General features: G+C 46.3%; 1 protein-coding gene across 6 annotated transcripts in view; it reads right to left on the reverse strand.

The window, feature by feature from the left end:
• Positions 1-9,394: 9,394 nt before the first annotated feature.
• The window catches only part of NLGN4X (neuroligin 4 X-linked), a 257,267-nt gene continuing 250,364 nt past the window's right edge, over positions 9,395-16,297 (reverse strand). For all 6 annotated transcript variants that reach the window (XM_025044183.1, XM_006908165.3, XM_006908164.3 and 3 more), the window contains one exon: positions 9,395-13,109. In XM_025044183.1, coding sequence (XP_024899951.1) covers positions 12,260-13,109 — 850 coding nt within the window. In that variant the 3' untranslated portion in view covers positions 9,395-12,259. The remainder of the gene's footprint in view (positions 13,110-16,297) is intronic.

Consider the following 16,297-nt stretch of genomic DNA (forward strand, 5'->3'; position numbering starts at 1 on the left):
CAGGGACTACGGCCATTCTCAGCGGGAAGCAGATACAGAAGAGATCTCCAGTCCCTCAACATCCGAACTAATAACAAGGGCGTTCATGGCTCTTAGAAAAGAGGTAGGCAGGAAAGTTAGTTAGGGAGTTTTGGGGCTGCCTGCAAAGACACTGAGGTCATCCTATCCTAGACGGGGTCCGCCCTCATCTGCCCACAATTAAGCAAGCCAGAAGGCATTTTTCAACTCACACAAAGAAACCAGTGGGCAGAGAATTAGGTACCAGTTTAAGCCAGTCACTCGCACCTGCGCAATAAAGACCCCAACGACCTTCAAGTCACCTGAGCCTCGTTATACCATCATTATAATATGATGCATATGCCCAGAAGTTCATCAATATCATTATAACAGACTGAATTCTGCGAATGAACATGCGCAGACCGCAAAATGCTGAATCACTTACTCCCGTCAATCTTAGTTGTCAATCAAGGAAGCCCAGCCCTCTAAGAAAAGTGACCGCCCGCAGCAAATGGGGATGAAAACCCCAAAGGCTTTGTCACCAGGCCTTTGAGCCACGCTTCTCTTGGTCAGGCCTGCGTCCACGTCTGGAAGTGTAATTTCTCTTCTAATAAAGCTTTTCTTTCCTACTGTATTTCGGTGTCTCGCTCAATTCTTCGTTCGAGACATCAAGAACCTGGACGACACGCCGGGAGAGGCCCCTGCTCTCCGGCGACAGTACAATATGTAATAATACATGTACACACATATATGCTGACTATACGCGTGTGTGTGTGTATACATAATATAGACTTCTGCCTGATCAAGAAACTGAAGAAGAAATTTTCAATAACTTTGATTCCATGAAAATCTTGCAAAATGGCCCAAACCGGTTTTTTCTCAAGGTTGTCCCTTCTGGTTACCCTCCCAAGGAGATTCTAGCGTCGGAGCACCCTATCACAGGATCTGGGGGTGACATTGCAGGGGTGTCCCCTCTTCAGTCACATCTCCTGCCTCATTTAATCAGCAGTGTCATGGCCGAGACACCCCTGCCCCACCTATCGACACCTACTGACCGCAGCTTTCTCTTAGTTTATCTCCTCCCCTCATTAGAGTTCACTATTATTTTTTCACATTTTCTCAGATTCTTTCTTTCCGTTTTGTGTATCTACACAGTCTCTCCAAAGGTATCTTTCCTCCTTAGGGAGACAGACAAAGCACGCTCTTGGATTTCTCCTGTATCCTCACAGGACCTACTGGTATGAGAGCTATACAGATGCCGTACAAACAGAAGGGAAATGAAAGAAACGTTGCCGGCTGTTAAACTGAGTTTCTAGGAGTCAACAGGATAGAGTGATGATACCGCCTTCCTTCCAATTATGCCCTGGAGGCAAACTTGAAAAGGGACTTGATGATAAGCGTATGAGTTTATGCTAAATTCTCAAATCCGCAATTCCTTTCAGGGGCAAGAAAGACACATACTGTCTCTCGCCAGCAGATAAACACGTAGAAATTCGGTGACTGGCGTCGGGTCACGTGACCTTCACTGGGCCGTGGAGAAGCATCCAGGCCGCCTCGCTCTGTTTTGTGGCTCCCGTGGGCTTCCCTCTTGCAAGTTAACCTAAGAAGCTTCCTTCGCCCAAGGCTGCCGAGCTTTCCCTGGGGAGGCTGCCTTGGTAAAGGAAGGTCGCTCATACTTTACATATTGATCTTCTGCATCAATGGTAAAAACCACACGTCCTCCAGCTGCTGCCTTTATTTACAATTCGGCCAGAAAGCGTCTTGTCGTTTACTCTTCCGCAGACACATCTTAGCAGACACCAAGGACACTGGGAGTCATATGGGCATCTCCACCGAGAAACACAGACGCTTTGCTCCTCATCTTAGGCTGCAAAGTAGGTGTCCCCAGTGACTCAGTTCTAAAGGGAGGTGAATGAGAAGCTGAATGAGGTGCAAGTCTTTCTCCCTGCCTCCAACCCTGGCACAACAGGGATCACAAGGGCCCCGTCTGCAGGGGAGGAGCTATCGGCTGACCTTAGACTGCAACCACGGATCATGCAAAGAGCCGTTCCGCATAACCATATGCTACGGAGAATTGACAACTGACTCTTCATATCACTTTTCTTCTGCCATCGGCAAACAACAAATGCATGTCTTTTTTTTTTTTTTCCCCCATTAACATCTAAGAGGTGTTTGTTTAGACCACAAACTGCATTACCCTCTTTTTGGAGTACCGTTGACACACGTTCATTCCAATAAGTTCACGGCCCTCTTCGATACGATTCGTCTGGCTGGAAGGACTCGGCCTGTTATTCCAAACTGCATTTGGCACTGGGAAAAAATGACAGGCAGAAGCTACCCTGCTTCTCTGTCATTTTGACGTGCCGTTGCTGTCACGGAGCAAGCGTTGACATTTTACGATAAAACAGAATGAGGTACATGGCCAGCTGACGAGTCTGCCTCGTATGAAAGTCACTGCTGACATGGTTTTGCTATTACCGTTTAAGAGGCAATAAAAGGGAGGGAATTGTCTCCAATGCGACAGGTTGCAGGACGAAGAACGGCAAGGCGGACACGGAGAACAGAAACAGAGTTTGGGGATTTGCGGAGGTCGAATGTTCAGTGAGAAAGATCCTCGCGAGATGCTCAAAAGAAGAAAGCTAACTCGGCCAAAGGGACCAAATAACGCTGTTCTCCAGTTATTTCTCCTCTCTTCATAAAGGGTGTTATCAGCATCTCCACACCTTCCAGCAGGGGCAAAAATCTAGGGCTGAGGACGACTTGCGAAACCTACGACCGTCAAACGCAGGGCGTCAGTCGTGAAGAAGTTTTGCGTTGGCGGCCGTAGTTCGTGTTCGGTTTCTGCATCTGGAACAGGGAGTTTCGATCGGAAATGTTCCCCTCCATCCCTCCTTCTCCTCCCTGAGCCGTTCGTGTTTTCCCAAATCACATCATCTTCCATTTGACCTGATTTTGCTACTGCAAGCGTCCTAGCCTCGCTGATACTCCTTGCCTGCACCCATGCTTTGAGCACGCTCAAGTTCTGTTCCTTTTTCTGTCTGTAGTGTGAGAGCTTTCCTGGTTCTGAATCATCATTATTATTCGTATTATCATTATTATCTTGCAATAAAAGCCTTGAGCTTATCTTCCTGAGCAGCCTACAGGCTATACTGATGGGAAAAAATGGGAGGGGAATGAACGTTTTAAAAAGTTATTAAAGCTAAGAAAGCAAACACGCACAGTGCGTGAGCTCCCTTTCTATTAAGAAAGGAAATAAGAGAAATAACTTACAATAGGCATGAAATTGAACTGTCACCACAGATGATATTGAATCCAAGGCCACTGCCACAGCGTAGGACTGCATGGATGTGTGGCAAAGCGTGATCTATGATCAACATAGGTACTGTGGACCCGAATCACACAGTTCGTTAAAGCGATTCGTGGGATATTTGCTCATATGCATTGCACGTTTGATTCACATAATGAAAGTCAAATGTCTGATGCTTATGTGTAGAAATATTGCGTTATGTCATTTTAACCTTTCTCTCAATGTCAGCGGAGAAAAAGCATGTTTCATTAAATGAGGGAATTAAACATGAGGCACCCTACAGCTCCTTGGTCCAAACCAAGACTAGAATCCATATATTCCAGGAATCTTGGCTCTGAAATAGACACTCCGTGTTAAATTACTTTTCCTAGATTTCGACTCTAATCCCGAACTGGTCTGAAGACTTTCCCTTGGCAGATAGAGTTCACCTATTTCTTACAACCATGATTTCAAAGCTCCTGCAACAACGGATGATAACGTGAGATTTAATTATCGTGGCCCACGACTGAAGGTCACAATCCTTCGAATTTTGTACGCTAAACATCTACAGATAGCATCATTTTCAAATTGTGGATTATTTCTTTAAAATCAGAGGCGTCAAAAGCATCCATTTCTCTCATTCTCTTAATGATGGAGGAATATTTCGGGAACATCTGATAGTTTTTAAGGACACATTGGTGTTTTTCTAGTGCACACACACAATCACCCGGCACTCACATACTTTTTGCAGACACGATCTACATGATGTTATTTCCTCTGGTCGTCCTGGTAATGAATTCAAAATATAAACCTTTAACTCTCCACATTATATAATATCTTGTGACCCTAAATTAACAAAGAGACACATCTTACAATGTTAGTCTGTGCCTTATTTTCTGCCACTGCGTTTTAAATAGTGCTGAGAAACGATTTGGAAGAACAAGGTAAAAACTCGTTATGTGCTGGGTAGCGTTTAGGTCGCCAATAGTAACGCGGTGGGCGGATGTCGGAGGTGGCTAGATGTCCTGTTCATGCCTTTTCCTGTTGCTTTCACGCGGGCTCACACATTACAACTGCAGGGCTGGGGACGGAAGGCATGGCAAACCCTGCATATAAGTAGGTGATAGAAAATTTAGCTGGAATTGGTTTTCCTAAATAACATTAGATGGACATGGGTTGTTTTCCAGAACCCGAGATCTGTCCACAGTCAGTGTCCACATTCTCTTCCAATGACGTCAGGACAGTGCACGGAGCTTGTGAAACGGCCCCATGGGATTGGTGACTGAAGGAACAACAGATTATAAAGTTTCTTGACGTTGCACGTGTCTTGGGAAATGGGGTTTGCATTCCCATGGGGACAAGTGGGAGCCCATGCGTTATTGTTACAGCCACACATTACACAGAGCACGTGCTGAGGACACACCGTTCACGTCGCCTGTACACGAATATCTGGCTATGAACAGACTTCTGTCCGCTTTCACTCACGTCACCCAAATGCGGCTTCTTTGAAAAGCTGTTTTTATGAGAGGCTTGGTCACTGATTTTTTTTTTGCGGCAGCGGCCGGTTTTTTTGTCCTGTGTTATAAATGATGTGTAATGTTTCCTGGTGTAACTCTGTCTTCTTTCTATTCTCCGACCTCAGTATGCAGAAGCTTCGTGTTCGATACTGACCTGTTCAGGTCAGATGCAGGCACCGCATCTGACATAAAATAACATTTAAAATGTCATTTCTGCAAAAGCGAGATTCCAGTGCTTAATGGCAGAAAACCAACCTGAACTCTTAAATAAAACGGTAGGCAAAACTGATACCTTCTTTTTTCATAAATAAACTGACACTCACAAAACTATAGACACTCCGAATCTCATCTGTCTCTGTGTGCCATTCTGTGTGTGTGTACGTGTGTTTGTGTGTGTACGAGAGAGGTTTAAAATTTAAAGCTATGCATCTTCTCAAGGCATAGAAAAATAATGGTGATTTTTTTTCTTAATTTATGTTTTGCAAAATTCCTACGTTGGTGGGGGCATATATGCCTGTACTAACCAGGTACATTACAGAATAGTTGATAAGCCCTCAAGAGCAAAATTATGCGTTTTCAAATTCTATTTTATATCCTGACAATGCCACTCATTTAATCACCTTCACCTGTTTCTTCATCTGTAAAATGGAAGAATCTTCATCAGTAGGGGGAGGGGGTAGGACCTGATGCATATAACCTACCCAGAATGATACATTTTTCTCATGATCTGCAGGTTTTAAGATTCAAAGCAAGTAATTACTCTTTAAATGGTCCACTCAATACTTAAAAAAATCTCTTGGTCAGCAATGTGTGTTCTCATTGTCTTACGTATTTTTGCTACCGTAAGTTAGAAAAAGATGACTTTCAATATGACCTATATCATGCCAAAGACTAGTACATAACAATACCGTAGTAATCCTGCAACCCCAATATGATGCATGGTTTGAAAGTCATCTTCATAAATAACACACATCTCCATAGAAACATGCTGCATGCAGGTGGGGCTGATATATATGGTCACAGGAGAAGGTGTGATAGATCTTACCCCTGGAGCCCAAGAATGACTCTATTGCAGTCCAGTTTTAATGGGATATTTTTAAGGTTGCATGTAAGGGTGACGGAAATGGACCTCCCCATTTCCTTCCGCCATCAATGGGAGAACACTCAAGTCCAAGGCCCTGCGTTCAGGCCTGGGAGGAGGGGATGGAGTTGTCATTTCAAGGAGTGATCCAGCTGTGGCCCTCGGTCACTCCTCTCACTGCCCAGAGTCACCAGCCCAGTCCTAGGAGGTGACGAGCTCGGGACACAGTCGGAAAGCTTCTCTCTGGTGCCTGTGCCTATTCCTCCTAACCAGGTGTGTCTTCTCCTTGGCCGAACGTGAACCTGAAGGCTTTCTTCCCTCTGTTCCCTAACGCCCTTGCCGGAAGAAACACAACCTAGAGTTTATTTTTTTTTCTTCATTGGATGACGTAGAAGACACAAGGGGATGAGTTCATTCTGAGAGAGTTCCAACAAAGGAAAAACCAGCCTCACTCCCTGACTGCTGGGAACGAGGCTGACAACACGTGGGCACGTCACGCCGGAAGCCCCGCCTGTAAAAATCCAGCTGACCCATGAAGAGCACGGCCTTGAACGGCAGGCATGGGTCCACTGGCCCCCGGGCTTCTAAAACAAATATATTAGAACATTTCTGGATATTTTCTGGCTACCGTGAAGCGATTGTATCGATGACGCTGGCCGCCATAAAGTCATCTTGTCAACGCGTTTTTCTCATCCGTGCACGAATCATTACACCTCGACATAAATATTTCACGTTTCGTTTCCATTTTTGATGTCTGCTGTTACTAAGGCGTATAGCATCGACGGCATTTGGTAGACAACATGGATGCAGACAGTAAGACGATTCATCTGGTTCATCTTTTAAACAGATGATGCCAATGCATAGTTTTGCTACCGTGCATGTTCTGCATGCATTTCCTCTTCCTGATGATATTATCACATTTCCTTTTCTCGAGCTTACTTTATTGTAAGAATACAGTATATAATAATGTACGAAATATGTTTATAGTCTCTTTATGTTATGAGTACGGCTTCCAGCCAGCAGTGAGCTAGTAGTAGTTCAACTTTTAGGGACTCAAAGGTTGTACGTGGATTTTTGACTGCACGGTGCTTGGGGCTCCTAACACCGTGTTGTTCAAGGGTTGACTATAATTCTAAGTGAACATGGGTGAAGGTCACCACAATTGCCATGGGCTAAGGCAAAAACAAGGACAGTTGGCCGCCACTAAGATGGGGCCAACATTCCCTTTATGCCAGCCTTTCTCTACTGGCAACGCTAGCCATCCTTTGTCCTCCCACTTCTGGCTAACAGTCGACATCCGATTATGCTGAGAGCAAGCAGCCCAGAACCAATTCTTGCTCTTTGTAGCCTCCAAAAAGCACCCAGTAGGAACCCCATTCTCTGTCCAGCCCACGTGACCGCTCATCGGACAGGTCGGTGTACCTGCAGGAGCCCCGTCTCTCCAGAAGCAAGCCACACACTCGAATGTGCTCCTGCTCATCGTTCCTAAAAGGACAAGTCAGTAATTTCTCAGACAGGTGGCTCTAGCTGCCTACTCACCTGGCTCACCTACTCCCAGGCCCCTCACCTCAGGCCACTCCTATGGCTACGTTCTGGAGAAAACCCTCTGTATCTTGACCCTCAAGAGAGGTGGGGATGGTTGGGAGGAGGGGGCAGCGAGCTCTGTATCCGTTTGAAGGCTCGTGAGACACGCAGAGCCCACAGTCCACGCAGCCCCTGCTGAATCACAGCTGTTCTGCGTGCAGCCTGGGGGCCACCAAGACCTCACAGCGGGCGCGTGTGAACACTGCCATCGAACAGCGCAAATCCGCTCACGCCACTTCAGAGCAGCTTTTCTCGGCCTCCTGCTCGAACTCAGGCCAGGGTGCAAACTACGAGTCTTGTGACGGGAGGCATTTTCTCAGCTGGATGCTGTGCACGTCACATCCCACACACGTTTCCCGCGACACCTCCTCATTCCAGCCGTGACAGAAAAGCCACGGTTCTCCAAGATGCTCTGTCTTCTCACTTCAAAGACGTGGAGCTGCGTCCTCGCAGAGGTCCCACCATCGTGGGGCCCCTCGACGTGGACGCCTGGAAATGGGGAGACGCGTGGCTCGGGGTGGCTTCCTACAGAAATGCTGCCCACTGCTCCCAGAGCACGTTACAGGGCCGTGTCTACACTGCCAGGGGCACCGTGCCTACCACGTCCAACCCCCACTGACACTCCCGTCCGTGCATGTCCCTCTCATCCATGTCGACCCTCAGGATGCGAAGACCTGTGTCCATGTTTAACGCCAGCCCCGGAACAGGTTGGGGCGCAGTGAGGTGCTGGGTCCAGTTATGGCAAATGGACGAACGTGTGCCTGTGAGCTGCCGATACGCAGAACGCTAGGAAGGCACAGAATGGTAAAAAAGTGACTCCCCCTAGACCTAAAATTTGCTGCAGATTTTATTTAAATCCATGAAAATGGCACTTACATTGAATGTGTGTATTCTACATACATATATGTATGAGAATATATATTATTACAGAATAAATGTAATATATAAATGTATGTAAATATGTAGAAGGAATCACATAGTATGTTATGTGATGTATACTATTTTATGTTTCTAAATGTCTCATATTATAAGTAATAAAATTAATATGTATTATAGATTATATAGAGTCATATATATAATTATCAACTATTTTAACATTTTGTATGAAAATGTATGTTTATTGTAACAAAATTAAAATAATGTAAAACAATTTATCATTATTGTTAGATATGTCATTTTTTATAATATATAATATCTACCTTCTGTGTCCTGTGTGTCTTATATTCAACCAATGACCCGAGTCCAACATCTAAAACATTTCGGAATTCAGACGTAGCGAACAGCAACCTTGCTTTCTCATCATCTGATCGTTATTGGCCAATACTGTCATGAGATGCATGAGCCTGAGCTAGAAATCTTTACTGATATATCTCTCCCTTGCTTACCTAGCAGTTTCAACTTTCTGACTCTCAACTTCTTCACTTTTAAGATAAATACGGTTGTGGGTGTCAAATGAGGAACCTGACGTCTTTCCTCCTCCTACTGCTCTCATGATCACTTCTGTCTCTCGAATTTTATTCAGTAGAATTTGTCGCTGTCACTTGAAGATTTGCTCAGATGGGGCTCTGTCTTCGAAAGCTTTCAGGCATTATTATATCAAACACAAGTCAAAACACAGAGGCTTTAAGAAAGACCTGGGGGAGAACACGTGGGAGCCTTCCGCTTCGGCAAACGTTTTTCTATCATGAGCTTCCCCATCCAGAGCTTCGTTCCCCAACGTCAGGCCCATAGAACTGACCCAGGCCTGCACAAAAACCGCGCACCGAACCATAAGAAATCTACCCGTGACCAACTGAGTTTTCAGTTTACAACCCATGTCATAGGTGTGGCTTAACTTTTAAAATGAAGAAGGTGTTCGAAGAGGGAAAAGAAGATTTTTGAACCGCCTACGGAAAAAAAAAATGGACGCAAAATTATTTGCACAAAGCATTAGAAAATACTGTGATATTTTATTATTAAAAATGCTGCTGAAAAGTTTATACATATGTGTCCAGCCATATATATCTTCTATCATTACTTAAGGCAAAATCAAAAACAAAATTGCAAAATAATAACCCAAGAAACCATTAAACCCTGCGTGCCTGTGAAGGTCGAGAATAAAAGCCTAAGAAAGTATTTTTTTTTTTTTTACTTATTTTTTTTCTCATTTTTTTTCTCTTTTTTCTAGATAGCAAGTATATTTTATTCTCATAGAACTCTATGAAGACTCTATAACTTCTTTCCATGTAGAAATAAGATATCGTTTAAGGTGTATTAAATTGCTTTTGAGCATAATCCTCTGTAAAAGCTAAAGTTATTCACTTAACAAGAACTCTGTTTTTTTTTTGTTTTGTTTTTTTTCCTTATCCAAATGTCACAAGCCTGATACATTACTGTGCATATTGCTAGCAGAAGACAATTGGAAACACGAAAGAAATACTGGAATTCACATTACAAACATACCGGACCAACATCGATGGCAAGCATCACCTCCTCTGTGATATGATGGACAGTCTATTTTGTGGTAGCCCAGCCGGGAAATAGTACAGAGCGGGCAGGAACGGTCTGACAGTGGCTTTCGAAGACTGGGAACAAACATCTCATCCATGATACCTCTGGCGGCAGAAGCGTCTCCTCACTGTGTGCCAAGTGGGGGGTTCTACGATTTCACACACATGTATATACAGAGAATCGGTCGCCAAGGCAAGCGAGATGAATGGCTGAGTTTAGCGTGTGACTTTTATGCATGTGTAAGAACTGGCTTTTCCGAGAGGGGCCTTTTCAAACACTGATACAGAGGACTAGTGTTTTAGTTTAGGGGTTCGGGATTCGAGGCTGAGGAAAGGGGCAGGGACGCGGGGTGCGGGGGGACCTCTGTGCAGCGTGCCCGCCGTGCCCAGGCTGTGACTGGGTGTCTACGATGAAGACAAAGATATTATCATCAAATATCTTTGGCTACTCTTCGCTGAGGTTGCGATAATTTTTGAGAGGCAGAATAGAAAGCCACTGTGACTGCTTTTTTCCTTCCACTTGACGACACTGAAAGTATTTTTTGTTTGTTTGTTTTTTATGGAAGATGAAAGGGACAATGGGAAAAAGACTAAGTGTAGAAGGGACAAATGTCTGGTCCCCAGCCCGCCAGTGTAAAACAGGTGAATGAACGGTTTCCATACGTTATGTCGACAGTGAAGCTATGCTAACCTCCCAGAAAGCCCAGGCAGACCCCTTTTAATGGTCTGTACCCCTTTCTGTTTGTGTGTTCTCTTTCTGTCCCATTCATTGATCAGTGACAGAGACACAAATCCACGAAAAGTAATATTTTCCGACAAGCATATGTCTTATCCCACGAACGATGTCAAGAATTAAAAAAAACCCTGCTTACTGATAAATAAGAGACTTACTGCTCACACACACAAAAGGAAAGACACCAGCCCCGCTTCCACGTGATTAGCTCCGCTGACTGAATACTGCACCATCCAGAGCTTTCTGCAGCTGCCGGGAAAACAGAGCCGTGTTGATGGCACGGAGGGGGCCCCACCAAAGGCAAGCTTTCTTTCCTTTTTGGCAGGACCCTGGGGTGACAGGCAGCCCTTCCCAAACCTTCTCAAAGAAGCAGAGCGACAGAAGGAGATCTGTGTTTCTCCTGCCCGTGGCTCTGCCGCGCGCGCATCTCCGATCCCACGGGGCTGTCCACGGGCTCCGCTCTGGGGACCCGTGTTCGTGTTGCGACTCCATGAAGGCAGAACACAGAGGAAAAAAAAAAAAGAAGAAAATGAAAGGTCCCTAAAAGAACAGTCTCCTAAGAACGCCGTCGCATGCACGTGTGCATCCTGGAAACGGGGGACAGCCCGGTCACACAGGCGGTCCCAGTGCCCCGTGTGACATCACGTCCTGCTACAAATGATACGCGATACAGAAGCCCATGTCTTCCTTTTCCACGAGTAATTAAGAAAGGCCCCCCCGTGTCCTAGAGGGAACAGAGGTGCTATGACTAATGCATATAGATATTTATATACGTACAGACCACAATCTTGCTATAAGCTCTTTGAAACTGAAAACACCAATAAAAGCTGTTTTGTTCTGTTCTCTGTGTGTGTGTGTGTGTGTGTTTGTGTGTGTTTAAATTCACAGCTATATACATCTTTTTGTTTGTGGTTTTTTTTTTTTTTCGTACAAAGTTTCTTAAACACAGTTCAGGCTGGCAAAAGATCTCTTCGCACAGAGCTGTACGTACGTTACTGCATAGTCAGTTCTTTTATTTTAATAATAAAATTTCGCTTTTCTTTCTCGCCGGATCACAGCTGCATCTGCTGGGTAAAAGCCCCCACACACTCTGTCTTCACTCAAGGAGAGCCATCTGTCGTATGGCACGTAAAGAACTTTTGTTTTTTATTTTTTGATATTCTGTTTAAAAAAAAAAAAAAAGAAAAAAAAAAAGACATTACGTGTCCCCAGCGAAGTTCCAGAAGGGTCAGCTCCCGCTGTCACGCTGGGAACGCCCAGGTGCGTGAAAGGGCGATGTCCTCGTCTCGGTCCACGCCCGCTGGGGTGGCGGTGACGCTCCAGGGGTATCGTGACAGCAACATGTCCGTTTCCCATTTCGTCGGGGTCCGAAGTCGCTCCTGTCGCACGGGAAGCGCCAAGGTGCTGCTGGGTCCGCAGAGACACGATGGCCGACCTTGCGCGCCCCGTCTGTCCAAGGTCCGCGGGCGGGGAAAACGTCCCTCGGGAGAGATGCTGCTTCCTCCGCTCTCTTCTCTCTTCCGTGGATGTCGCTGTCGGAGGGACCGAGGGGAGGGGGAGGGGCCCGCGAAGCTATACTCTGGTGGTCGAATGTCCGTGGGGTAAATTCGTACTGTTCTGTCCCCCGCTGAAGGTGTTGAACGTGTGTAGGGGCTGCATCCCCGTCAGCGTGTTCGGGATCATGGTGATGGTGTTGGGAGTCATGAGCGGGATGTCATCCGGGGAGCGCCGCAGCGTGAGCGTGTAGTCGGGCGGGCACGTGAGCCTGAGCGTGTCGTGCGCCTGCAGGGACTCGCACTCGTGGTCGCGCTCCAGCTGCTTCATCTGCAGCGACATGATCTCCTCGTTCTGCATGTGGGCGATGTCGTTCGTCGTGTTCCTCTGGGGACTGGGGCGCCTGTGCGTCTCGTGGCGTCTCTTGTCCTTCTTGTAGTACAGCGCGGCGAAGGCCAGGATGTTGAGGAACAGCAAGGACGCGCCCACGGCGATGGTGACGCTCAGCTCCGTGGAGTAGTCCCGTTTGGTTTCGATGAGGACGGTGGTGTCCTCGGGCCCCGTTTTATGAGGGTCCTTGGCGTTCTTGGGGTTGTTGGCCGGCGTGATGGCCGGCCGCTTGGTCGTGGGCCAGATCTTGGCCGGAGACCGCCGGGTTCCGTAGGGGAATGACGTCATGTCGGGGGGAGGGACCTTGGTGGTCGTCGACACGTACTGGAATATCTCGTTGAGGTTGTGCAGGTGAGGGACGAGCTCCAGCCAGAAGGCCACCTTGGTGGCGCGGTAGTGATCACGCACGCGGGGCTTCAGGCCGATGTGCAGGTACAGCTGGTCCTTCGGGTTGTACTTGGACCAGGCCACCTCCTCGAAGCGGTTGGGTTTCGTGTGGATGAACTTGGTGTCCTGAGGGACGGGCTGGTTAGGGTCTCTGGGGACAGAGGGAAGGAAAACAGACAGAAAGAAGGTCACACGGGCGTGCACGTTTCACGAGGGAATCTTAAATCAGGAAACGGGGACCTGTTTCTTAGCACGGGTTTGTCATCGGCGTGCGCCAAACGCCGAAGTAGCAACAGGTCATTCTGCGTCATGAAATCCCACCTCCCCTGTCTTTAAAATATAACCTCAGATGGAAGGATCCAGAGCAGGTCCTCGGCTGCAGTGTGATGCAGCTGCCTCTACCCTCTGCTCACACCCCAGGATGCTGGTGGACCAGAAGGTCCTCCGGGAAGATCTCAAGTCTACAGACATCACCAGGCGTCGTACAGGATGCAAATGCCATCGCTGACCAGCAGGCGCTCTGTCTGCTAACGGAGGGAAAGCCTTTTGCCCCCACTCTGAGCCCGTCTCCGTGGTAGGAAGCTCCGCGGCTTCTCACAGCAGTGAGATCTCGAACCCTTTCTCAAGCCTCTCTTGAACGTATGATCCTCCTCGTCTATAGAGGAGATGAGCACATTGGGACCGGAACCGAGTGGCGAACGTGAAACAATCAATCGCTTCAAAATTCCTGGCCTGCAGTAAGAGCGCAGTAAGGGTGACACACTTCTGCCGATATATCGATTAGAATACGTAGAATGTGGTCACAGATGGAAGACTACAAAGGACTATATGCCCGCAGTGTACTTACTATATGTAGTAGTACATCCTGTGCAAAAGTATATTACATGCCACCGTATATACTCGTATGCTACCTACTGTACATATACTAATGTGCATGCACTTCACACCCATATAGTATACTATCTACTCCATATAGTCTATGTTTATAAAACTATCTGTATAGCACGGTATATAAAGCAGATGGTATACCGCATACCATAACACATAGTCAGTGATAGTGTGAATACGTATATAATTTGTACTGTATATCACAGTATATCTTGTATACTGTATCCAAGTGTGATATGTCGGCATGATTATATATACGGCATCCGAGGAAACGTTTCACCTCTTAAAGGAATGCACACTGATTTCAAATAACATGATAGGTGCTACCGCCACGAGCTTTCTTTCTTATTTATGTGTTCGTTTATAAACATTAATGTATTCACAGATAATCTGCTTCTGGGTTTCGGTCAAGATGGCAGGCTTGTGAAGAAGCGGTCCCAACCACCTGCGAATTCACGGGGCTTCAAATAAAGACGAGAAAGAACATCGTAGCGCTGCCTAGAAAGAGAATTTAGCCTGGCAGGAGTTTTAGTCCACATGAGGCTGGGTTTTAGCAGAAAGTTCAATTGTACGAGGGGGAAAAAAAAATCTGCTTTTTATTTCTTTTGTTAAAAAGTACAATTTAGGAAACGTGCTGCATTCAATGACAACACCTCATGTTTCGTCGACTCGAGTTTTCTAAATTAAAATTTTGAAAAATCCTTATTTCCCTGGAATCTGCCATGGACACAGCGATCATTGACCTTTACGGTCTTGAGGCAATGGGAGGTCATGAGGATGGATCGCGACCCGTTTTGCGTTTATCAGATTTCACCGAACTGGGTCTGTCGGCTGCGTGGGCCTCTTACTGAGGGCAGGGCATCACGGGAGGTGTGTTCCGTTCATGTTGGATTTTAGGCTGCTTTGGATGGAATTCTATGTCTATTTGAAAGGTAAAGAAACACATTTATTTTGTCCTCAAAGAAGAGAGCACAGGATTTTCGAAATCCAGGTAAGTAAGCTTTAGCCCGATAGAGTGTATCTAAGTTTCTCGGAGGTGCCCAGTCAGAAGCCTGAAACCAAGAACAATGCACAAGGCTCGTGAAAACCCATCATTTTAGCTTGCCAAACACTCCGCAGACGGTAACATCCGTAAGTGGGATATCTGTGTCTTGTTTTTCCTAGAGTTCACCGCAGCACACGACATGTTTGAATTCCCATGAGTAAAATTAAAGAGGATAATGATTAAGGAGAGGAAGTAACAGACCCATCTTTTCTCTCCCAAGTAAGAGCCTGAATCTATACTTCCATTCACCTTCCCCAACCCTTAACACAGACAATTTCAACTGTCATTTTTTTTTTTTTTTTTGAGATACCATCTTGGCAGTGAAGAGTTCACTGCGTTTCTAAGGTCTTGTGGCTCACTTTCTTGGCTGGCAATAGGTAATACGATTTCCTTCAACGTGTCAGCGAACTCTGATAGGCTCCTTTCGGGGGCATAGGGCCCTCCTTGTTCCTAAAACAAAGCAGTAACTGACTATTCGTTACCGGATCTCTAGGAGGAAAACTAGCACATGCCACGAGAATGACTGTGTCCAGGGAAATCTGTGCAACAGATAGAGACGTTCACTCACTTGGCTTAAAATGCTTTTGGCAATAAAGGTCATTTTTAAACCCAGAGTTCACTCACGCTGCCACTCCTTAAATGCCTCCTTCCTGCTTCCTGCAAAGGTTTAGCAAAGCTTTAATATAAAGTAATCAGAGGATGCCAGCAAATTCAAAAGCACACATGGCATTGCAGCAAACTCCAGGTCTAAGGGCTTCCGCCGTACCTATCCCAAGCTCTCGAGAACAAAGAAAAATACTGAAATAAATGGTAGCGTCACTGCAGATAATGTATGTTGGTTTATCAGCCATGATGGAGCAAACGTGCCATCTGTGAATTCAAACAGCTTCATCCAAGGCCCTCGCTATGGAACGCAAAAGGTGGCTGCTTCAAGCTCTTCTCAGTGCCACGTCTTCTCGAGAGACCCCATTCTGCCGTTTTCACCCACCTCTTTTACCAGGATGCCAACGGAACTGGTTGTCGCCCGGTGAGCACCTGGATTCCTCTGGTGATCAGGACCACGTCCTTCCTTCCTATTCCCAAAGAGATTTTACGGGACACAGACGACCATCCTTTATTACTGTGTGTAAACCCTGGAAATACTTTTCATTCTTCCTTGACATTACTTGTCCCTGAGCGATAGTCCCTTCGTCAGCCTTATTTCTTTGCTACTCCTGAATGGTCTGGCCTGAACTGTCCTTTTCCAACATTGTTTTGGTTTAGGCTTTTTGCCTGGAACATTGAAATAACCTCCTAGCTACAAAGCAAGCCTCTCCTGTTTTCCCGCCTTCCTTCCCTCCTTCCCTCCTTCCCTCCTTCCCTCCTTCCCTCCCTCCTTCCTTCCTTCCTTCCTTCCTTCCTTCCTT

This window comes from Pteropus alecto, unplaced genomic scaffold (assembly GCF_000325575.1).
Source record: "Pteropus alecto unplaced genomic scaffold, ASM32557v1 scaffold142, whole genome shotgun sequence".
NCBI lineage: Eukaryota > Metazoa > Chordata > Mammalia > Chiroptera > Pteropodidae > Pteropus > Pteropus alecto.